Source organism: Aristolochia californica, unplaced genomic scaffold, assembly GCF_029961685.1.
Source record: "Aristolochia californica isolate CCGP_79_NKW_82.1479 unplaced genomic scaffold, dmAriCali1.0.hap1 SCAF_16, whole genome shotgun sequence".
In the NCBI taxonomy this organism is placed as follows: Eukaryota; Viridiplantae; Streptophyta; class Magnoliopsida; order Piperales; family Aristolochiaceae; genus Aristolochia; species Aristolochia californica.
The window spans coordinates 19232703-19257597 of NW_027181837.1; the positions used below are offsets into that span (position 1 = coordinate 19232703).

General features: G+C 34.3%; 2 protein-coding genes and 1 non-coding gene across 5 annotated transcripts; 1 reads left to right on the forward strand and 2 right to left on the reverse strand.

Annotated features, from left to right (window-relative positions):
- Window positions 1-564: 564 nt before the first annotated feature.
- Window positions 565-15588, reverse strand: LOC137953514 (uncharacterized). 2 transcript variants are annotated; one of them, XM_068800938.1, is made up of 15 exons: window positions 15368-15588; window positions 13474-13614; window positions 13227-13366; window positions 10150-10188; window positions 9926-10018; window positions 9708-9824; window positions 5959-6054; window positions 4362-4475; window positions 3830-3883; window positions 2332-2379; window positions 2034-2184; window positions 1561-1726; window positions 1389-1458; window positions 1058-1309; window positions 565-808 (listed from the first exon to the last, which is right to left on the reverse strand). In XM_068800938.1, the coding sequence occupies exons 2-15, from the start codon at window positions 13553-13555 to the stop codon at window positions 779-781; spliced, it is 1452 nt and encodes a 483-aa protein (XP_068657039.1). In that variant the 5' UTR covers window positions 13556-13614; window positions 15368-15588; the 3' UTR covers window positions 565-778. The 2 variants fall into 2 exon arrangements, with proteins under 2 accessions (XP_068657039.1, XP_068657040.1); XM_068800939.1 differs by having other exon boundaries at window positions 1040-1309; window positions 15368-15584.
- A 654-nt stretch (window positions 15589-16242) lies between these two features.
- LOC137953652 (protein Asterix-like) lies at window positions 16243-23038 on the reverse strand. 2 transcript variants are annotated; one of them, XM_068801108.1, is made up of 4 exons: window positions 22815-23038; window positions 18622-18722; window positions 17099-17163; window positions 16243-16749 (listed from the first exon to the last, which is right to left on the reverse strand). In XM_068801108.1, the coding sequence occupies exons 1-3, from the start codon at window positions 22953-22955 to the stop codon at window positions 17100-17102; spliced, it is 306 nt and encodes a 101-aa protein (XP_068657209.1). In that variant the 5' UTR covers window positions 22956-23038; the 3' UTR covers window positions 16243-16749; window position 17099. The 2 variants fall into 2 exon arrangements, with proteins under 2 accessions (XP_068657209.1, XP_068657210.1); XM_068801109.1 differs by lacking the exon at window positions 16243-16749 and having other exon boundaries at window positions 16768-17163.
- Window positions 23039-24652: 1614 nt separating this feature from the next.
- On the forward strand, window positions 24653-24813 carry LOC137954042 (U1 spliceosomal RNA). Its single transcript, XR_011112475.1, has one exon. It is a non-coding gene; the product is annotated as a U1 spliceosomal RNA (small nuclear RNA).
- Window positions 24814-24895: the final 82 nt, after the last annotated feature.

The following is a 24895-nucleotide window of genomic DNA, read 5'->3' on the forward strand; positions in this document are numbered from 1 at the left end:
AGAAATGGATTTGACAAGCCAACATTGGCTAACCGTGTGACACACAGTCACTCCTACGATAAGATTTAGCACTACTATTTCCCTTGAATTATCATATATTAAGAACTGCATCAAACAATAAAATTAAAAGAAAACCAAACTTAACACATTAAGTTTCTCTTTGATTATTTTTATACAAACCTTTGAAGTACTTCTTAGGTATTGAAATTGAACACATGTACCAGAGTTCCCTCAAAATATTGTGTCTTTTTTAGCACTTCAATTTGGACTTCGGTTGGGATATAACATTTTGCTGTGAACTTTGTTTTTGATGGGGCTAGAAGACACCCCTCTTGTACCACCGATTATACGAGTCTATACTCAAAGACACCAGACATTTACATGGTGGGGGACGTGAGACACTTAGGACAGATTAGTTCTTATTTTATTTATTTATATTTTATATTATCCTTAGACGTAATTATTTTAATTGGTTTGAGACATTTTTTTTATCAATGGTTATTTTAAATATCCCTAGGGTTTTGGGTCTCTATTTAAACCCATGTTTGGAAATCGGCAATCGCCTTGACAATCAATCATGTTCTTGTAAAACTAATTAAGTTGGATTATCATTTCATTTGAAGAAAAAAAAAAAAGTTGAGTTGGGTGAAGTCTAGACCTCCCTATATCCGATTAGAATTCCTGTTGCGTTGAGAGAGTTATCCCAATTAAATTTGACACTCGTATTCTCATTTTCTTCCTCATAGACTGTCGCCATTTCTCTCTAATTTCTTTCAGCTCAGCATCCGATACGCCTTCCAAACAGATCCTGAAACCGAGATTGGCAGTAGAAGTAAGGCATATGAATTTAAATATATTTAGGAAAATATGATTTGCTTTTAAAAAAAAAAAAAAAAAACTTGAACAAAATGTCGTGGCTCATGAACTAATAATGTCTTGCAATTTTACAGCCTATAGGACATGAAATTAGATTATTTTGGAGGATAAGTAGAGAAACCATTAAAGCGAATAAATAAGGAGTAAACTGGGAGCACGAAACCTGTTTTTCTATCTATACATTGTGGTCCGTGGAGCCTAATAATTTGTCGTCCTCCTTCAAACTGTCGCTCATCGAGTGCTGCAAGCTCGGTCTGAGAGCCATTTTGTTCCATTCATTCTCTACTCGGAAAAAAATCCACTGGAACCTGCGAAGCATCTCCAGAACCATGATAGTGAACACGGTCAAGTAATTATGGCGAAGATGGGCAGAGAGTTTGTAGGTCCAGGTGCACCGAAGAATCAAATTGCTCCCAATTGCCCAATAGTAAACCTGTGATTCAGATTCCAATCCTAAGATTAGCTGAGAAGAAAAGGAACGACCAAACTACTACAATAATCTGTTCACTCACCCATTGACGCCCATATAACATGTTTGAGCACAGATGTGGATTTTTGAACTTGAAAATTCGGGAAAATACACTGCCAAAATAGCAGGGAATGAGTAACAAATGAAGAAGAGTAAAGAGACAAAAGAACAATCACTGGAAAGAAGTTTGGCAGGAAAATATGTAGGTAAATTACCCCAAGTCCCAATCACGCGTCACATCCCAGTAAAACGAGTATAGAGAATTTAAAACACTTGAAAGAAGCCAGAGAGGGCGATACACATTTGTCCAGTTATCAGGGTCTACATGATATTTAAGGGCTGAAAGAAAAATCACTGGAACAGCCGTAGAATATTTGAGAGCTGAAAAAACATGAAAAGAAAATTAACAGGGAACTGAAACAAGCTGCAACATAAATGACTTCAACACTAACAACAGTTATAACAAAGTAAAAAGTGTCATGTGACACTTTAGAATACCCTAAATCACGGACTAAGACACATTTTCGAATCACACTTTAAAGCCATCTCACTAACTAGCCTTCAAGTAAAGAGGCCAAACGGGCCTAAATAGCTTTGCTGGAAGTAATAATAACAATTTCAGCAATTTTCACCACCAGAAACAACTTATGGAACTAATAATAAACGAAACAAAGATTTCATTATTTACCATTCAAAAGGGCAGCTTTCTCCTTAGTATCACTGAATTGACGAAGGCATTGGAAAAGACGACATAGGTAAGGCAAAACAAGTGCTAATGGGATAGCAACAGAGTGACTACCACAAACAGAATCTGCTTCAAACCATGCAATAGTTGCAACCTAAAAATTCACAGTAAGAAAAGCAGATTTTTAACACGTATCAGTAGTGAGAATTTGAAACAGAAAGTTGGTAGAAATTGTTATGTTAGGGAGAAGAGCATTGCAAGAAGACACATCAATAAACCAAGTCCAGAATCTTAGCCTAACCTGTTGATGAAACATTCGACAAGCAGAACGCTCCAAATCCGAAAACACCTGTTTCACATTGGACATTCTAAAAAAAATGAATATTTTAGCAACCATATATGAAATGTGGTAGAGAACAAACCCAATATCAAGGGCACAAATATGGAAAAGAACTGTTAGTATGACAAATCTTAACGTCAACCTTGTGGCATTACAGCTTTTTCAAATTGTATGGACAATCAAACAGTGTTAGGCTTTCTTTGTCCTTTCTTTTCTTTTTCTTTTTTCCCAGTAACAATGATGAGTCAGGATGCTTCCATCCTTAGTTTTTGTTTGAATAGAGGAAAAAGAAATGGCAAGATATTCACTAGAATTCAGGGTTTCTGTAGCAGATGGCTGTCTCTGGAGTGGTTCAAGGACAATGCATGACTAAAGAATCTGTCGAAGTGGAAAATAGAGAAGCAATAGAGAAGAAGAGAGAGGAAAAAGGGCAAGAAAGAGAGAGTGCACAGACTTCAGCCCTCATTGAGAAGTGGAAAATTGACAAGCAATAGAGAACAGAGAGAGAGAGAGAAAGAGAGCGAGAGTCAATTGTGGCATCCTCTGAACCAATTACTGAAGTCATTTGGAGCACTCAGAATAATACCTACCACTTAGCCTTTTGAAGTCTCATCACCTTCTTAAACATTAGAACTGGCCCAACCAGGTTTTCAAAACTTGTCCCAACACTGATCTGAGAAGTGATTACTACACCCACAATGGACACGACTCCTATCACTTCTACCATCACCATGACCAGAACTATCCCAACCTTGTCCCCTACTACCTCCTCCACATTCAAGAGGTACCTCTGAATGACTGTGTGGACTAAATATTGAGGGCAGTAGCTTTTGCCCCCTTATTTCCTTGTTGCCCTGTGGAACCACAGCTGTCTTGACTCGAATTACTTTGTTAAAAGTCTTCTACATCATAAAAAATAAGTATTGGGCTCGAAATGCATCATATTCAAGACCTAACCCATTAAGAAGCTTAGCCACATGAATCTGTCCAAATTGCTTAGGTAACTCTTTCTCAATTGTTGTAAATAGATGGTATACGCTAATCTCGGCTACTACAAGTAGCAATCCACTAAAATAATCAACCACAATTCTATCCCCTTTTTTTAAAACTGAAGAAAATCACATTCATAAATCAATGACAAATTAATTTCCTGATCATAGAGATTATTAAGAGACATCCAAATCTCCTCTGTTGTCTCATAATTCATAACTTGACTTCACAATCGAGATTCCATGTTGTTAACAAGTTATGTCATAACTTAATAATCCTCAACCTCTCAGTCATCCGTAATGGGAGTGGGAGGGATATCCCTAGGATAACATTCAGACATATTTGGACCATGTAAATAATTCTATCAATTCAACTTTTCACACTAGATGAACACACTATAACAGTACTATAAACAACAAATTTAAGCCATGGAATTGAATACTTTGCACAAGGAGTCAAGCAACTGCACCTTAGCCATTGAAGTTAATATGTCAGCTAAGAAAAAGTCAGAGAATGTTATTGCCTGCAAAATGAAAAATCCACAATATAAAAAATTGGAACGTAAAAAAAAAATCTGAAGGAAGGCTAAGAAAGTTCAAGATTTGTAGCAAATTGCATAGGAGTTGGTTAAACTTTAGACTGCAACTAGCAAATCAAACCTTTTTGTCTTAAACATTGCAAAGTCTACTAATAAAAACAAGTCAAAAAATTTTTATTTGCCTGGTGTGTCAGCATTTTAGATAAAACATTTATTAAGTGAAAATAGGAAAAATAATACTAAAACAACAAGTACAGAGGGGAAAGAGAACGTTTTGCAATAAGAAATCGATGCATTTTCCAAGTAGGAACTCTGCTTGCAATTTCCTTTAGCATAAGTTGTGGAGATGGAACTCAAACACAAGTATTAAATGATTAATTAACCAAGCTTAACATAAACAGGGGCTTCAAGAGATTGTGCCTAGATGAATTATTTGGCAGAAGCCAGGAGGTAAACAACTTGCCTGCAGAGGAAGTAGTATTCTCCAAAGTGTCCTCAGGAGATAGTAGCGTGATGATAAATAAAATATGTCAAAGGGAGATATTAGAAGCATCACAATAGCACAATAGAGTAGTACCTGCAACATGCAAAGAACAGTTTGAACAATTAGCACAAAAGTAACTTTGGTATTTTATCACTAAAGCATGGCACAACAACCGCGTATCAGGACATAATTAACAAGAAAATTGCACCACAACAACAAAAAATACAAGTTTGACATCCAAAAGTCTTTAAATAGGTTTATATGTTGCAATTTTTCCAATGAAGATTATTTAGCAGAAATAAGATTGATTTTATCCCATTGAGTGACATGTGCCACTACTTTCCCTCTCCATTGTGTGGCATATTTCACCTCATGCCACCTATTTAAATGTTGTTTCCTTCTTTTCTCCTCTTTTTAAGTGCAGTTTTTTTCTTGACTCACATTTAGTCTCTTAGTAAACATCTTTTCATTTTCCCCTAGCAAACCGCCAATTCTTTTTAATTTCATTTTTAATTGTAGTGGTATTTTAGTGTTATATTCATTAATCCTAGTTACCGCTGAATGTTTTGAGGCTGTGTAGCTTAGGCTGTATTTGTGTCAATTGGAAAGTGTATGATAAAAATACTATAGCAATTTCCTGTTGACAAATTTTTTTGGCATTTGTGCTATTTTTGGGGACAGTACAATTCTCCGCTTGATTATTATTGATTCTTCTTGCCTTTAAGAAATATTAAAAATGACAGAAAATGAGTTTTTTATTATTCCAGTAAAAAATTATATGAAAAATAAACCAAGAAGCACTATAAGGGGTTTTTTATCACTTACCACTTACTTTAACTATATTTTTCATTATTTATAAAAACATGAGTTTTTTTATAGTGTAAACATAAACACCATAATTAATTTTTCTGTTGTTTTTTATAGCGGCACAAACACAAAAGAACTGGTCAGAGGGAATTTTTTCCATAGGAAAATTTTTTAAAGAGAAAATTAGTCAAAAAATTAATTTTCCTGTCATTTTGGTTCCTTCAAGCCTAGGGAGGCCCAAATGTGAGACCTCCTAGAAAGACCCCCATGAAAATACTGAGCCACAGCCTAAGTGTTTATGAACATGACTTATTTGAGGCATGAAAAATCACAAAAAACTTTTTAACAAAAAAAGGCTTCCCTTCATTGGACAAGCTCCTTTGCTTGTTACATCCAAAAGAAAAGAACTTTGATTGTTTCATTCAAAACAAAAGGAAACCATTCAGGAATTAGTTTTAATACAAACCATGATAAATGAAGATATTGGACTGTACCTCTTTCAGGGAATCAACTAGAATTTGATGTTTAACTTTGATTATAACATTATACAGATTTCATGGGGCCAAATTGGAACTAGAGAACAGAGACGTGCAGATAATAAACAAGCAAGGGTACATCAATCAGATCCTCTATTGATTCTTACAGACCACAACAACAACGACATATATGTACAATAAAGATGTCAAGAGGATTATTGAACCATCTAAAGTCATATTAAAGAAAACAAGTATCCAGCAGTGATTAGAGAGAAAAGAAGCGGATATTACACTGGTTGTGAAGCAGCCAAATAGACTTCTCCGTGAGAGTAGAGATAAAGGTATGTTGTCATGCTAGTTGGGACTACAATTGTCATCCAAGTTGCACACTGCTTGCATATCACCAAAAAAAAATTGCAAACTTGATAAAATATTTAGTAAAAATCTTAGCATTGATTAGTGTATAAATTAGAACCAAGGATTTCCAACTGTACAAAAAATGAGAACCAAAAAAAAAAAAAAAAAATTATATCATACATACTGAACAGGGTGAATCAATTAATAAGAAATATCAACTTTTTTTGAAAGGTTGATTGGTTTTATTGCTTGCAATAAAAAATGCTAGAAGTTATAATTTAGAGTTTATGTAGTTCTATCTTTTCTAGGAAAATCATTTCCTGTAGAAATCAGTTTCCTGTCATTTCAGGGAGAGCTGAGACATAGATGTAATTTTGAATATTATTTAAATTATAAATAGGGTAGAGGAGTCTCTAAACCCTAATCTCTCCCACAATTTTTCTCCTACAAATTTTGGCATGGTGCCACAGCAAGATCATCTTGGGAGTCTGTAAGTTGACCACATCAACTTGCAAAGATGATGATTTGTTCTTCAATCTCTCTTGCGGTCAACTCATAGTGATGATGATTTATTCTTCAATCTGTCTTGCATTCGTATGTGATACAAGTATCTTTTCACCTGCGCATATTCTTCATAGAGATGATTATCTACCAACTTTGAAATTTTCTCTCTTTTTTTTTTTTTTTTTTTTTTGAGAAAGGACACAATTCAGTTACACCCAAAGGCAAGGAAATAGACTCAAAAGGGGGGACCCTTTACAATAAGGGACAGGAAGGTGACCCCCTCTCTGGCCAAATAATCAACCAAGCTATTTATTGATTTAGGAACAAGAGCCCAATTTCAAACAGAGGAACATAAATCCTGGATCTCAAAAAAACAAAGACACTGGTGCCATGCAAGATCCTTCTTTCAGCATACCAACTAATAATGGTGGACAAATCTCCTTCGACGTGAAGGCTCCCATCAAAACAATTTCTGAAAAATACTCATCCTTGTCTCAGTGCTTCAAGTTCAGTCAAGATGGAGTCAAAAATGTCAAGAGGACTGGCAAAGGAAGAGAGGACAGCACCGGAGGACTCATGGAGAATGCCTTCATAACCGGCAAGACTCAAATTTGCAGATGAGGACCTATCAAAGTTGAGTTTGATAAAATTGCTACTCGAGGGCTGCCATTCAAGTGCCCTGGACAAGTATCTGACTTCTTCAATATCAAAGTTGAGTTTGATAAAATCGCTACTCAAGGGCTGCCACTCAAGTGTCCAATTGAAGTTGAGCTACAAATGTTGAGGTAGAAGATATAGTGGCTAACTGTGCCATCCGTTGAGCAAGCTACCGCATCTCATCAGGTGCTCCTGGAACGATGTTCACTATGAGCTCAGTAGATGCTTCTATGCTCTCATGAAGAAGAGAGTTTACCCACATGGTTTACCAAACTTGGCCCAACACTTGTCAAAAAAATGGTTAGAGCAACCACAATGAATACATTTTTTGTTAGGTCTACTATCACCCCTGCCTCTCTGCCTCTACCTTGGTTGTCTCTTCCTCTGCCTCTAGCACTTCCACCATGGCCTCTAACTACTTCTGAGTTACTCAAAGTATGGAGGGTAAATAAATTAACACTTTTAATATATTTATTCTCCTGGGATATAACAGCAGTCTCTGCATGCATAACTCTATTAAAGGCTATGGATAGAGACGGAATATCATCTGAAGCTAATAGTTGTGCCCGAATAGCATCAAACTCTGCCCCCAAGCCATCCAAAAATTTTGTTGTATACCTGTCTCTGCCATTTTCTCGATTCCCCCTCATCAGTAGTAAAGGGATGAAAAACATTTATCTCCTGCAGTAAAAGCACCAATCCTTTGTAGTATTCTGTAACAGATCTTTGACCTTTTTTGAGGCTAAATAGTCTAGCGTACAATTCATAGACTCATGACAAATTGCTCTCCTGAGCATAGAAAGATTCTAAGGATACCCTTCTTTCACAGTTTCACAATTCATAACTTTGACTCAACTTGGAATCAATATTGTTGATTATCGAAGTCATAACCTGACTATTTTCTGCTTCCTAGTCATCAATCAGGGAAACAAGAGGATCTTCACTAATGAATTTGGACTTTCTTATTGCTTTCAAGTATATGCCAATTGATTTGGCCAAGTGAGATAGTTTTGACCATCTAGTCTCTCAAATGTAATCAAAATTAATTTTTTTCCCTCAAAACTTCCAAATTCCTTTGAGGGGGTGATAATCTCACCAGAATCAGCCATCAGAATAAAATAATATACACTTCAACCTTAATTTCACTTCACAACACAACTGTATGAGTACCAACTAGGTGGGCCCCACTTCGAATATTACGGTTAGGGTAAAAACTTCAATGGGTGCAAACCACCAAGATTAAGTATGACCAATCTATAGAATTAACACAGCATAAGTCACCAAAATTACCTCAACTAGGGCTGACATCAGCCTATGAAGGGATGACACAGGCAGGAAACCAGTAATTGGGTGCGCACAGTATGCAACAGATAGATCTCAACTCAATAAACCCTCATGGAGCACAACACTGCCCAATCTGCAATAGGAGCCATCAACCCTAGGGTTATGGAGAACAAAAAAGTTCAGATTGTTATAACTAGTCAATCAAAAAACTGACGAATCCCTTTCCTAGAGGTCGCTGGCTTCAATGGAGGAGGAATCCAACCTTCAAGACCTTGCAATCTGGATTGATTGAAAGGAGATGAGAGAAGAGGAGAAGAAATTCCGGAAGAGTGCAATGAGAGGCTCTCGTGTCGAGTCCGACCTCCCATTCTTTATAACTTAAGTGATAAAAAGCGAAAGGATAAGAATGCCACTTAAACACTTACATAACTATAACTCAATATGTAAAACTCCGAACTACATGAAAATACATCTATAGACACTTCAAGACATACTGATCATGATAGTTTCATCACTAGAACATTTTTTCAAAGGTAAAATTACCAAACTACCCCCCGTGACAACTTTAAACAAAGATCTTAATGTGTGTTGTCATGATACAACATATGATTTACATAGGTCTTTAATTTCTTCACTTAACTTCAAAAACCAGTTAGCCATGGATACATACTGTGACTGAAAACCAACAGACAGAGTTAAGGACTGAAGATAAACCACACAAAGTTTGACCGATTGAAGCCCATTGCTCCTGAAGGCAGATGGCTGTGGTGGAACATTTCAAGCAAACTCAGGATTTTAAACAACGTCAAGATCCCTATTTCTTCCAGCTGCAACAAGAACCTTCAGCTAGGCTCCTTTAAAGCTCCATACCAGAGAATCTGCCTACTAGCATGATTTGTTTCACCTTGCTGAAGTTGCAAAATATTCATTTGTGTGTGAGTCACCTTTCTCAGATGATTTCCTTTCTTTGTATCCAGGACAGCATTTAGTACAAAAATCGTTTCTTAATATATATTTATCCAAATAAAATCTTGCCAATCCAATTTGTTGATAGAAACCGGTTTGTGGAAGCAATGATAAGTTTCTTCTTTTCTTTTCATCTTTCAGAGAGAGAAAGAGATGGAGAGAGTGCAAAAGTACAAAAAAAGCAAGTAAACAAGGAAAATAATTAATCGGACAGCAGACTAAACAAAACCACCAGAACAATCTAGTTTGTATAGTAGCTATGAATCCTTTTTACCTTCCATATTTCCCAGTGCGTAAGGTGATTGTTATCAAGATCAAATATTTTTGCATAGTTCACAGAGGATTGCGCAAAGACCCATAAATTCACTCCCCAAAGCCAAACCATCAGAGTCTGCAGCACAGAACAAAAGCAAGTTTAATATGTGAAAAGTGGTGCTGAACCACGTTCTACTCATTGATCCAACAAGAAGCTGAAAATACACAAGAACTCACCACAAGTAGAAGTGGGTTATAATACAAAAATGCTTCATAAAGGAAAAGATCCCGCAAATCAACACTCATTCTCATGACAGACTCCCAACTAATCTGTGATAGCAACAAAGATATCCATAAGAGAAAAATAACTATCCCTTCTAGACCATTTTCTTCCCCAAGTCTGAGAAAGCACTCTAGATGCCCCTTCAGCAGAGTATGAATAAAGAGTAGAATTTACAAACCTTGCAGCAAGAGAAACCCCAGATAAGAAGCAGCAACACCTGAAATATACAAACAAGAAAATTGATGTCACAATCATCCAAAAGATGATATATGTACAATAGACAAGTAAAAAAATTGCAGTCAATCAGACCCATTCCAGGGCTTATGCTCAAAACTGGTGATATTGAATCAACAAAAACATACAGGGGCCATGCCACTAACAAGTGATTCAGTATGATTATTAGGTCTCATTTTATTATAAGCCATGAAACCAATAACTGGGCCCACCAATTTCGGTGAATAATTTAAACAGAAAGTCATGCAGGACCCTGAGAATGATAACTAATTAGCTGGGCCCATTTTGTTCTGCATGTAGATCCACTAAAAAAATAAGTTGGCAGCCCATATAGCAATCCTGGATAAGACTGATGGGACAAAGTCAACAAGTGAAGCTCTTCTCAAGTCTTGATCTTACCAGCAATAGACATTTGAGTTCTTAAACACAACTTTTCTCTTGCCAACAAAAAACTCTAAACTTCAATGAAGTTTACAGAGTTGAATGCCCATAAAATTCACATTGGGATTTTCAAACTCACTAACCATCAAGATATTTCCTTATGAGAGTAAAATGCAAAATATGCTCATTAGGGTCATTAAATTGAGATAAGTTATGTCCTTACAAGCACACAAATTGTAAGGAGATAAAGAAACAAATTGAGTAAAACATCATTGCTCAGTTTCCAAGTAATAGGAAGAAATTGAAACTCTAACACAATAAAATGAATAGCATATAAGCATAAATCATTATAAAATAAAACTTCTAGTTCAGTCGAATGTGAAGAGGATGAAAAAGTTAACATGTGAGAGATTATAGATACAAGTTAAAAATCCAAGTGAATGTAAAAACATGTCCATGAAATCTGAATTGGATGAATCAAATTGAATGTCTACATCATTCTGATATGAAATAGTGTTTCCAACAGTAAATATGAGACATGTTATCTCATAGAGGGTACGGAGGTCGGACTCATGTCTAGCCGACCTTCGCTGCACCCAAATTTATCCTCCATAGAAAAAGATACACCATTTACAAGCATGTCATTTATTTTATATTAAAAAATACCATTATCTCTATGTTATAATTATTTATTAAAATGAAAAAAATATCTCCAATGAACATCAATCATGAATGCATCAGACAAGGAAATGTAAAATAAGAAGAAAAAAAAGTTTTAAGTCATTCATTTCAAACGTGATGGTTAAACTAAAAATTCCATATACCTAACTTAAACGGACTAAGGTCCATACTGTTTTTTTTTTTTACTAGCTTATAATTAGAGACAAAATTGCAGTACAATCAATGGTAAAAGAAAAAAAAATGTCAGCATTTATAAAAGGACCCAGTTGGAACTGAAGCCACAGAAAAACACAGATACAATCTCATTGTAAGCCAGATCTAAACTTTAGATGCAAGCCAAAGCCTGATCCTGTTCGTCCTTACAAGTCAAATTCAAACCTTTGTAGGAACCAACCTTAACAATACTATCAGGTTATTGAACTTGGTCTTGGGTACCACATCTAGGCACCCAAAATTTGAGATGTTTCACTGTCTCTGATGAGACATACTTAATATCAGAATATGATCCAAAATATGATAAAAAAAATTGAAAAACATATTCCAAAAAATAACTAAAATATCAAAAATTAACATGATACACTAAAATGACTTTTGTCCTACTTTCATCTATTAGTGGATTTTTTAAGGAAAAGTAAAATGCACAAAAGCCATGAATTGAGAAACATATAATCGTAAGACATATCCAATTTCGAGCTCTATCCCATATGCTTTACTATTTACTGAAGTTGTAACTAAAAGAACTCCAGGCTCTGATTCAGTACCAACTGAATAGAACCATGGACTAAAACATTTTATGAAGTTTCCTTAGATCCAAACCCTTGATCGTCTGATCGAAAATAAGTTCAAGGTTATTAGTGGTTTGGATAACTTAATACCTCCTTTTAATGATTTTAACAATGATTTTGTAATCTTTCATATTGGATTATAAGAAATGATTTCTGGAAGACATATGCTAACTGTGAGAAAAGTGTAAGAATTTTTATAATTTATTTTGGCAGTAAATTTCATGATAGCAGCATACGGTTCCACTACGCGATCAAATTATTAATATGCAGAAAATTTATAAAGCACCAAGTACATCTAAATATAATTTTTTGTACTGGCTGAAGATTGATCTAAGTTAGACCCCTTCACTCATCTCAGAGCTGCTCAAAACTGGGATGGCATGCCTGAGATGAAGACAACTCTGCTAGATGAACAACACTGAGCCCTATCCATCCTTCAAATGCTACGACTAACTACCCTCTGTTTCTAAAGGTGTTAAATGCATATTTGTTTTTTTTAAAATGGGTTAAATGCATATTTATTGATAAGCCAAAGAATGTCAAGTTTGCATGTTTATCAATTCAAACTTCATCTAGAGAGACAGTTTGCGACCACATGATTTGCATTCTTAGTTTCTCGTCAAATTATTAACAAATTATAAACATTGTTTCTTGTTTTGATTGCACTTGGTCTCATGTAACTAGATCAGCAAATGATGTTGTTGACTCTTTATAGCTGAACAAGGATTTACCCTAAAATCTCTTGTTGTTAGGGGAACTCTCTTTTAGGTTGTATCTTCCTATTCTCTATTAATATAGCATCTCATTCAAAAAAAAACAAAGCCTCCGTTTCTCATTCATGTATTTATATGAAGATTATTGCTACCATATGAATGACTAAATCAATGTGAAACTCAAAGTGCATCATCATAACAGAAAACAAGAAATATGTAGAACAGACAAAAATTCTGTACTTGACTCTTCAATCTGTGTGAACAAGAATAAGTAGGATTCTGAAATAGCTTCAAAAAAAGGCTGCATACACCATTCAGAAAATAAACAAAGAAAAATAAGTAGAAAAATTTTGCCAAGTAACTCAGGTCCATACTAAGTCATAGTTGTCCATTTTCCACCCACAAAACCACCAGAATATAGACAAGAACATTTGCTTAAAGATGAAGTTTTGCAAAAGAACCTTAAATCTCCATAGAAAAAGTGGCGATGGCATCACCGCTGCACCATGAATTGGTAAAGTTGGAAAACTTGTTAAACTCCCACTCTTCATTTCATTAGGGTCTGATGGAAACATAAAGCCCTCTCCAACGTGCTCTTGACCTTTATCATCATACATAGATTAAATATTTCAAAAAAAATATGAATGCTCAGGAGGAATAAAGCAAGGAATAAACTGGCATAAGTCCATTAAACAAGGAATTTGTTACCTTGCTCAGGTAAAATAACTTTGCCACCAGGACGCCTTAGAACAGAGCTACTGGGAGAAACACTCCCTGTGAGTCCCACCATATGTGCAGAGGCATATATAATGGTCAGATAGCTTTAACATTTACTAGAAGTTTTAGGACCTGCATGCAGGAAAATGTCCCAGATCATCAATTCACTGAAGATACACATCAAATGAACCCGAATATAAATGAGACTAAATTATGAAAGAAAAAAAAATCCGACTGAGAGTAAATAGTTTAGGTACAAAGGCACGAAATTATAGATGGCTTCAGTTATATAAAACTATAGGTACAAAAATGTGTACCGGAAAAATAATAAAAAATATAAGACACCCCCCCCCCCCCCCAACCCACCGCAACTTCAGTTGGTCAAGCACCAAGAAAAACTAATAAGACTAATTTATCCATCTGATATGATTGCAAGCAAAACTATTCAAAAAAAAAAAAAATGATGATTGTTAGCAAAAGTCAAGGTAGATAGTTAGAAGTGCATTATGCTTAAATTGTGCATATAGATGTGCTAGCTGCATGGTCGGCTAATTCGTTGGAGGGCCCTAGAGTGTGACCTTAAATTTGATTCCAACCCACTTATCAGTAATGCAATTCCTGAGCCAGTTTAGAGAACTGTTGACTGCAGTGTACCGGTATCTATTTTATTCAGCATATGCTCCTTTGTAATCCAATGCATTCAGAAAATTGTAATCCTCTGGGAAAATGTAGCATGATATACAGCAATCCAAGACAAGAGTGGTCCAAAACCTATAAATTGACTTAAGCCAATGGCCACATAGGTTTGAAGGGTATTTTTAGTATGAGGTTTTAGGTTCAAGTCTCACCAGGGCATGAGTGAAGCTTGCATGCACAAACAATGAAGATGAAAACATCACATTTATAAGTAGTAAACCAACTTTATCAAAAAATTGTTTGGAATTCAATATTATATACCTAGTGAACCAACTTGACAGAGCTCTAATTTAATCGGAAGGTTTTGCCTATAACAAGTGTTGCCATTATTTATCTTTCTTTCCATAATGGCTTTATTTACTGAATGCATATCACTATAATGCTTTGGACTTTTACAAAATGCAACTAATAACATTTTTAAAGCTGCATTCTGAGATTTATTTTCTCTAAGTCAAGAGATCACAGATAACCAATAGGATGATCATGAGCCACCAAATTTACCCATGGTACCCATCCAAACAGAAAGTATCTCTACATACTTCGCTTCCCTATTTCCATTTGCCAATTTTAAGGACAAGTTTCTTTGGCACTGTTATGTATTAGAAAACAAGAACACGAGAGAGAGGTGTCCAACTCACTTCTTTTCTTTTCTTTTTCCTTCTGAACTGGTGAAACAAAGGGGGAAAAGCGAAAAAAAAGAAAAAAAGTGCAGACAGAGGGAGCCGAGAATAAATAAACTTATATAAACAAACATATGGAAAAAAGCTCAATGATAAAATTATGAAACAGCACATTTTATCAAAAAAGACATCAAGTAAATCATACATTTCATTTTTCACTTCATTTCAAAGATTTATCTATAGATTTTTTTTACAAATTGTTAATGTTCCGGTTCAAGAGGTTCTGTTATAACAACAATTATAAATAGGCATATTTGTCCATAAACAGGATCACGGTAGCAAGTGAGAATGCACGGAACGGAAGAAGTAAAACTATTTAATTCAATCATTTGGACACAGATCTGTCAAAATTATATCATTTCGCAGGAAACCTTAAGAGTAAATGGTCAAAATCGTAGACAGTTAGTATGAAAAATGACCCACAGAGTAGCCAAATCAACAAGCTTCCGCAAAGAATATGCTGCTTTATGCATGACTATTTCAAAAGGTGATGAGAAAGAAAATCTTACGGATATATGATGAACGAATCGATGCTCACAAGTAGATCGATGTTGCGCTGGCTGCAGAGCAAACCAGCGCACTCCGTAAGGAAGATTGAATCTGGCTACGAAGCTTTGAAGTAGAAAAACTAGAAAGGAATAGATCGTGCGAACGAAGCAATTCAATTGGACGAGTCAGAGAAAACAGGCGATCGATGAAAACGGCAACAACGGCCAGAAAGGGGATTTAAACTGAAATTCCATTCCAGTTCAGTCGTCGGATCCTTTACTTACACTTGAAATCAATAGCCGGAGGGAGAAACTAATTAATTTAAAATGCCATCTTTTTAAAGGAAAAAGAGTGGGACTATGGACCCAGCTTTGGCGATCGCATATTCATTTTTCTGTCAAATTTTGATAAAATAACTTAAATTTTATTTATTTTTTTTATAATCCTGAATATTCATGATGATATTATTTTTAAAATTTTAATTTTTTTAATGATAAAATAAAATAAATAATATTAAAATAAATGTAACGAAGGTAATGAAACTAAAAGGGAATTGTAGTCTCAACCTTATAAACTAGTTACTCATTTAGAGGGAGCTGTAGCTACATTCAAAACCATGAGACAACATTGAAATTAAAAGGACAATGAAGGCAATCAAATAGACTAAATATATCTTTTATAACATCTACTCCAAAAGAGCATCGATTCAATACTAAAAGTTATTTAGTGCAAAATATGTAAAATATTATCTCAACCATCCAATCAAGATCAACAGCTATCGCAGCCGTCCGATCAACAGCTATCGCAGCCGATGAGATCATTGTTCTGTATGTTTCGCACCAAATGACTTTTCGTATTGGATCAAGTAGAGTGACACTTAGCCGAGCAGCTTAGTGTTAACTTTACTCGGGTCAATTTGTTTACCTAGTTCAAGCCAGTGGTGAACCCCAGTCCAATAGGATTAAATCAAAATCGACCATCTATTTTGTTGGATTGTCAATTCAGTACGTTTGGTGCTAACCTTCTCCACTTTGAATCGCATTGAGCTCAAGCCACAACAATTTTATGTGAACCGAGTTTGAGCTTGAGCTTCAACTCAAGTTTGGTGTTTATGGTTCAAGCTCGAGTCTAACTTGGTTCAAACTCAGGCTCAGCTTGTTACCACCGCTACAAAATAGAGATACATGGTTCTTTACCAAAATTTAGTATATCAACCATGAATTTGGTAGAAGTAGACATGTAATTGGAATGCTACCAACAAAATGCAAAAATTCCAAACTGATTTTTGAAGAATCTAAAACTACTCATATTCATAAACAGTTTTTGCTTTGGTATTTCATCTCCATGCTTTTCTTTCGCAATTTAGCATCATTTCTTGTCACTGCCCAAAACTCCCATTTCTCTGCAGATAGTTCAGCCATTATAAGAAAATCCTTTTGGAAGTTCAACAGCGTTTAGCTTAAAAACAAAGAATTCTCAGCTACAACAGCATCCTGTAGTACTAGTTTAATAATCAAAATCTCTATGCTCTCCATTTCTTTAACAAAAAAAAAAGTGGTATATCTATGAAGTTCATATGTGAACTCCTCTAATTCAAATCAGGACTAGTTAACAAAGTAAAAGAAAAGATAGGTCGAGGCGAATTGAGGTAAATTAGCTTGAGGTAGTTCATGTATTCCTCCTCTCACTTAAAAGACAAACCATATGATAATAGAAGAACAAGCAAAAAACAGCAACGCTATCTAAGTCACCTCAATTAGAATTGCCTGACCGGGCAACCCCCATGTAGTTCGTAACCAATCCCATGATAGCAAACCTGATCAAGTACAAGAAAGCAATCACTAGACAATTACTAGTTTTAAGTAGGAAAGAAAATGTACAATGTAACAAGTAACTGACTATTAGTAATTGCACGGTGAACTATGATAAATTCTATATTAAGATTTAAATAAAACAAAAATATTTACTGATCTAAACTAGACTATTTGCCAACCTAAATCTAGTTGAAAAAAAGTTCAGATGATGGTGAAAGACTAACATCTAAATTGAAATAAAGCTAAATCAGCTGGAAATACAGTGGCATGTGTCATGTTTAGGATGGACTACAATTATTGCATGATCCTTATAGAGACACTCATCAGGTTTCCAACCTACAAGAAAATGATCTCTGATTGAAATATAAGCAAGCATTTTAGCCTTGGTAATAGTCACCCTCACTCCAGGGTGTTGTAGATCTAGCCCTTTTTTACTGGGTATCACACCCAAATAGAAATTAATTCTAGATCCTCATTAATTTTAATCATGTCCATTTCGTTTATGATGTTTATTGTATTTAAAGGAAAAAGTAATCTACAAGCAAAACTAAAACTCACACAAGGAAGGAATCCGTTGCAATTATATCCTGTTGACAACAGGAAGAAGCATCCAATGCAATAGGAATGTCTTCATTGAAGATGAATACAATGAAAAAGCCCCAAGTGTATAATATATTTCATAAAAACAAAGTTTTTCTATCTTTTTTTATAATACTAAAGTTTTTTCATCTAATATCACTACTAAAGTTCCACTTAAAAATTCAACTGAATGAATTAATGGTAAAATGATTTTTTTTTTTAACAATGAGGAAAACAATCCATTATGAGAGCTCCTTAAGGAAAACAAAGTTGAAAATGGCAACATGAAAGACGGTATCAGCTCAAAAGAAAAGGAAGAAACTCAAAGGAGAAAGGTGCTGACAGTGCATCAGCAAAGCTATTGGTGCTCCCAAAAGTGTGTAACCATATAATGGTTCGGGTTAAAGTTACTTAATGATTCAAAACTTATTGGCAATCAAACCTTATCAACTGAATAATACTATCAATAAATCCGGTTGATATTTGGTAATCTCATAAAACATATGAACCCAACCACTTGACAAGTCTAATAAGTTGGCAAGACACAAAACCTCTCTACTGAAGAATAACCATAGACAGGCAGTAATTATCAAAGCCCTTCATACCAACATATTAGAGCTGTTATAGTAGTAAACTTGAGATACAATTATTGGATGGTGAAACTTGAATACCTTACATTTCCTGAAGACTGGTAATGCAACATCCAAATAGAAAATCTGACTAAGGAAGAATATAAATTATGATTATGTAATTTATTCCATTACTTCATATACCAGCAAATATGAACACACCAAATAATCCATCTAATAAACTTTTTAACAATAAATTTGCCTACTGGAGGAAAGTTAATATAAGTGCCAGCATTAAAGGAAATTACTTACATCATGGCCATAGATATGTGCTTCAAGTCGGTCTCGATATTCTTCATGTTCACAAAAGATTGAGCACAAAATATTATGGCAAACCACGAACAAAGTTTGTACTGCAATAAGTGTAAAATTAATTTAACAGACTTAAAATGGTAAAAATAAGGGCTTGCACCACATGCAAGTTCAAGGACCAAACCATAAAAGTTCATGTCTACACATTGTGTTATTCTTAAAAATCCCAGGTTCATCAAAAAGAAAATTATGTGCTTGTTTCTTTTCTTTCTTTTTTTTTAAGAAGATATTATGTACTTGTTACATATCATGACGCAATCAGAGGTTCACATGTACAGTAATATTTGAAAGGAGGGTTAATAAGTGAGAAATTGCAGCACTGAAACATATCTTCTCAAACTCTATTACAAAAATATAGATTTCCAGAAAGCCTAGTTAATTCCATCACTACACTCTTCCAAAAAACACATATAAAGGATTGAAAGTAGGAAAAGTAAGATGAGAAAAAGAAGAAAAACAGTAGAAGCAGAGAGAAGATAACACCCAACTGTACATGAACATGTTACTCATGATCACAGGTAGAAATTTTAATTATGCAAGAACAAATTAGGAATTCCAGACCTAGGGATAATTTTAAAAGTTATAATAGTTTAAAATTACAATACTCATGTTGCTTAATGCTAGATTTACTGATCTTATTAGAAATGAAATCTTAACAATGTCATTCTAGATATATTAATCCATTTTATTAGAGAGAAAAAAAAAAGGTAAAAGAGTGCCAACAGCATGTTATTGGAACTAATTGTCTAAGTAAAAAGTTGGTGTCATCTATTCATTCTTTTGCAGAATCAAGTCTTGAAAACTGGCTGATTCAAACAGTAGAATGAAGCATTTAGTGAAATTCTTTCTTTAAACAATAGTAAGATTTTGACTCAAGGCACCATTGATCAGGTTTATAATCTCAAAAGTTCTCCTCAGTACTCCTTCTGAATTCATTTACTAGGGACAAAAATGTGAATCGGAAATATATGGATTTCCTATTCAAAATGATACTTTCAAGGATACAGGCATGATTCTTAGATACAGAATTCCTGACCTCCCAGTTAGCCACCCTGGATTCCCTCTTCTCCCATTGCCTCAACAAAATCTATTCCCCTCCCATCATACTTAAGAAGATGCTATCTACTTGGAAAGGCAAACTTCACTCAGAGTGTGCTCCTTTTTTTTTTCTTTTTTTTTTAGGGTGGAGGAAGTAATGATGCACAGAAACAACAGCAGGTTGCAGGCCAACCCCCTCATTTGCAAGCTTATCAGCTTATCAAAAGCTGCTCATTTAATCCATATTAAATCTACTCTTTCTGGACCTCCAATCTACAACCTCTCCTTCCTTCATTGCCAATCAAGTGCAACAGATAGTATTGAGAGATTAAAGAGAAGACACAGTTGGAAGGTGTGTATGTGTGGCAATCTGGTTTTCATCTTGTAAAGTGGGATGCCATCTACTTGCCAAATAAGACTGAAGGGCTTGGCCTGAGGAGAACCAGTGCTATGAACAATGAGCTCTTTTAGGAGATTGGTGTTGGTGTGAACAGGCCCAAATGCCAAATTGAATAAAAAGTCCGTTGGATGCCCAATAACCATGATCATGCTTCACCCATATGGAAAGTACTTATTAAGATATAAGACAACTTTATTACTGGTTTAAGATATAGAGAAGGCTCAACGTCTAGTGTTAACTTTTGGAGAGATTGCAGGATGGGGGCTAGCACCTTGCTAAAACGTTTCGATCCCTCTTTGCTCTTACTCGCTACTAATACATCACAGTAGACAGTTAGGCAGATATCTGACTCCTGTAAGAGTAGGTCTCTGCAGTTCACAAGAAACTCTCAAGCAGAGGCAACAACTGACGCCACAAATCTTTTCACCCTTCTAGAAAACTACCACAACAGCGACCAAGGAGAATTTTCCGGATCCTCCTACCACAGAATTATTAATAACCAAAAAACTCTTGAGACCCATCCTTCTAGCAATGCAGGGGGGCCAAATTTTTTTCTTTTTCTCTTTGTATTTCCTAAGAAGCACATTTTTTGTTGCAGACAATTTGGCTAGACAAGAATCAAAAATATTGGATAAATCTTCAAACTTTGTGATCCTAGTGAGACAATCATTGATCATATTCTGCTGCAGTGTCCCTTTGCCATTAAGATTTGGATCTATATTCTCACAAATTTTTATCCCAGTTGGTTCTGGCCTAGTCTTTTGCTGATCTCAAACCTCAGAATCTCTTATCCCTCTCCTAGAATCAGGAAAATCATGTGGAAAGTGTGCCTAGCTGTGGCTCCATGACATATCTAGAAAGAGAGAAACCTTCATACTTTCAAAAATAAGAGATCATCAATTGGAGCTGTGATAGAGAAGATGAGCCATTCAATTCTTGCTTGATTCTCCCTACTTGATGATTTCAAAAGAATGTTAGTGGGAATTATCCCACAGATTAATGACTGGAAAAAATCCTACGGTTATTAGTAGGAACAAAGCTTCCTAACTTTTACCTAGTTATTTTGGGATAGACCCAGACCCAACTTTAACATAGTATCAGAGTAAAACATCTATTCTATTGCGCCCTGTCCATGCCCATTTAGTTTGTGCCATTTCTGTGTGGTTCAGGTTTCAAGCTTGTTGTTCATAAGTGTGGACCCTGAGTATTAGTAAGAATAATCCCATATAGATTAATGATAGGAAAACTCCTGAGTTGAAGAAAAGCTTCTTAACTTCAATCAATCATTTTAGGATGAACCTAGACCCCCCTCCTCCCCTCACAAAAAAAAAAAAAAAAAAAACAAGCTAGTTCCAACTAAATCTCAAGTGTCAACAAGCTCTTTTGGACTCCTATACAGTATATGAAGGCTCAATGAATTAAGCCCTAGCAACGCCATACATCATTAACGTCAACTTTACCCCGAGAAGATAAACTTAAAATACCACAAATGTGTGTAAACTTCTCTTATCAATTTTACAAGGGAACATATACGCCAAAAATCTTGTAAATTGTTTAAATAAAGAGATCTTTTAGGGATTAGATACATATTACTTTCATAAAAGTGGGTTCCAGAAAATGAGAACAACTGAAACCTTAATGCCACATCCGAGAGACAGCACAAGAGCATGATAGATAGAAGAGAGGAAAGAGAAAAAAGAGTTACTGACTTTTGTGATTAGAAAAATCTAATTAAAACTGACTGACCTTGAGAGAAAAAGGAAAAAAAAGAAAGACAGTTTCATATTTCCCTATTTGGCTAATACTGATTGCAATAAACATAGAAATTAGAATCCTCTGAATTTGAGAAACTTTCTGAATCCAATGTGAGATATTAAACAAGGAAAGGCTCCAAAGCATCCAGATGCACACTCCAACTAAAAGAAGAAAGCAGAGTGATGTTGGTACATATCTTCTAAAATTCTATTACTGAAATATTTAGAGTCAGCTGACTTCACTTATGCTGTAATATTTATTACAGTCAAATAAAAACCATCGCATGCATCTAAATATCCGATTGGGTACTAAAAAAAGAGATACTGAAAAGATTAACAATAAAAGAATACACAAAAAAAATTGTATTTTTCAAGTAAAAGATTTTTAGTAAGTACAGCAGTTGCAACTTTATTTCAAGAACAGACATTTTCAGACTACAAAAAATCCCAGAGCTAATATATTCCCTATTACTGGTCCAAATAGAAAAAGAAAGAGAATGAATGAGAGAGAAAGAAGGAAGGGGGAGAAACCACCAGGCACCAGCAAATGTAGACAAATCAACAAAAGCAGCACAAAAAGTACACAAACAGTACACTGTTAAAGCCAATAGGGTTGTAATGGCTGTCTTGAACAGATTTTTTTGTAAGAAAAGTGGATGCATAGCACACAAAAGCACAGCAAATAGATGATCTAAGTAGATTCGATGACCATCCAAACGATACAAATTGGAGAACATTTTCAATTATTTGTTTCAACATTACGTGATCATAAAAAAAAATTTGATTTTTCGTATAACGCTACATCCATATACAAAAGCAAATAAAATCTAGATCTGGAACCCAAAACTAAGACAGAAAAACAGAGACTTCTATAACTGTATTGAAAGGAAAACAGCGAAGACCCAATGAAATCTTAACCCAGAATGGAAAACATCACTTACCCTAAGCATGACTCCGGTGATACCGAATACCATAGCTATAAAACCCGAATAATCGACTGGAAGATCCTGTGGAGAAATAGTTGGTGGGACGTAAGGCTTCGCCGTCGACGGCTGCCTCGGATCGTTTCCCGGCGTCGACATCTCTCTTTCTGATCGGAGATTCACAGAATAAAGGCACTGAACTCACAGTACAATCGAAGGGAGTTGCCAACTCTCCGGCAGGAACTTGGCATTTCTTTATTTTTATTTTCCCACTGTATCAATTTATAGTAATATTATTCCTAAATTACTTAAGTAATTCACTTTAACCAAGAAAAACTATGTGAAATTGAAATCCCTGATATTCCTAAATTACTTAAGTAATTCATTTTCACCAAGAAAAATATGTGAAATTGAAATCCCTCCCTTGACCCTGTGATTTCACTTTCACTTTCACTTTCACTTGCTCCTCTTACCGGTTCCCTCTTGGTCGTTTTTCCTATTTATACTTTTTATTGCGTAAATTAATGCAAATTATCTGGTTTTATTACATTTATATTCACTTTACCTTATATTTTCACTATTTTTTATTTTATTTATTTAACATATTTACATATTTGTTTTTCTTATTATATTGGTTTACTAATCCGTTTTTATAATTTAAATGGTTTATTTTATAATATCATGAAATTTGTTATACAAATTTATTTTGGTTGTCTTTAAATTATTTATTTTATTTATTTTTACTTATTAATTTATTTATTCACTATCTATCGTCTTTAAAATAAATTTATTAGATATTTAATTTATTAATTTATAAATTTTATATATTTTTTAAATATATTTTTTATTTTTAAAGTTTAGTTATTTTTTAAAAAATTTGTTATCTACTGTTCAAATGTGACTTCAATAAAATAATATTTTTTTAATTTACTAAATTTATCAATTTATGTATATTTGAATTTATGAATTTTGATTTTACTATTTTATTTTATTTGTATTCACTTTACTTTAAAAAATTAACTATTTCATATTTTATTCATTTTACTTATTCAAATAATTTATTATTTTTAATAATCATTTTTTAATTTTAATATTTTTTTATTTTTATGTTATTGAATTATTTATTCATTTTATATTTTTAAACTGTATTAAATTTATTTCAAAATATTTATTTTTACCAATTAGTTATTCACTTTCCTGTTTTTAAAATTACTTCTCATTTTATTAAGTTACTTATTCACTCTTCTATATTCTTTAAATTTAAGTTTATTTTAAAATAAATATTTATTTTTTATTTTTTTAATTTTTTCTTATTCTATTTACTTTATATTTACAATTTTCATTTATTTTATATCAATGTAATTGATCTTGAAATCTAGTCAGGATAAATTTCTATTAATATTTAGTTATATTTAATTTTTTAAGATTTAGTTTATTATAATTGGTTTCTTATTCTATTGGTTTACCTATTAATTTTTCTAAAATTTAAAATATATTATAATATTCATATTTTTTTATGTATTTTATGTTTTATTTTATATTAAAATATTTACAATGTATTTTATAATTTATTTTAATTTTATTAAAAACATAATATTATTTTAAATCGGTATTTCACTCCAAACCTTTAAAGAAATAAAAAATGGTTCTTTAAGTGAACATAATTTTCAAATTAAATTGACTTGATATTTATTGTTATTTAAATACTTATTTTAGACAAAATTATTTAACCGCATGGAGTTTAATTGAAACAATGTTGTATAGGTCAATCTGTTTTAGTCCCACATCGGGAAAGGACGACGAGAATGAGCAGATGGAGGGAAGTATAAATAAGGAGGGAAGGGGGAGCTGCAGTCATACTTACCTGGGCGGGGTCGATGGGTGATCAACACGGCCCATGGCCTAAGCTTGTGGCCTCCATTGCACGTTGGAGGTGCATCGGTTTAGCATCTCCCCAAGTGGGAGAGTGCACGTCATAATTTGTGAGAGTGGGGGTACGCGTTCGCGCGGCCCCTATCAATATAAAATGTTCCAAAATTTCGTTCTCCCGAGTTATATTGGCAGCTATTTTGAGCGATCAGGTTGCCGAAATCGAGTAT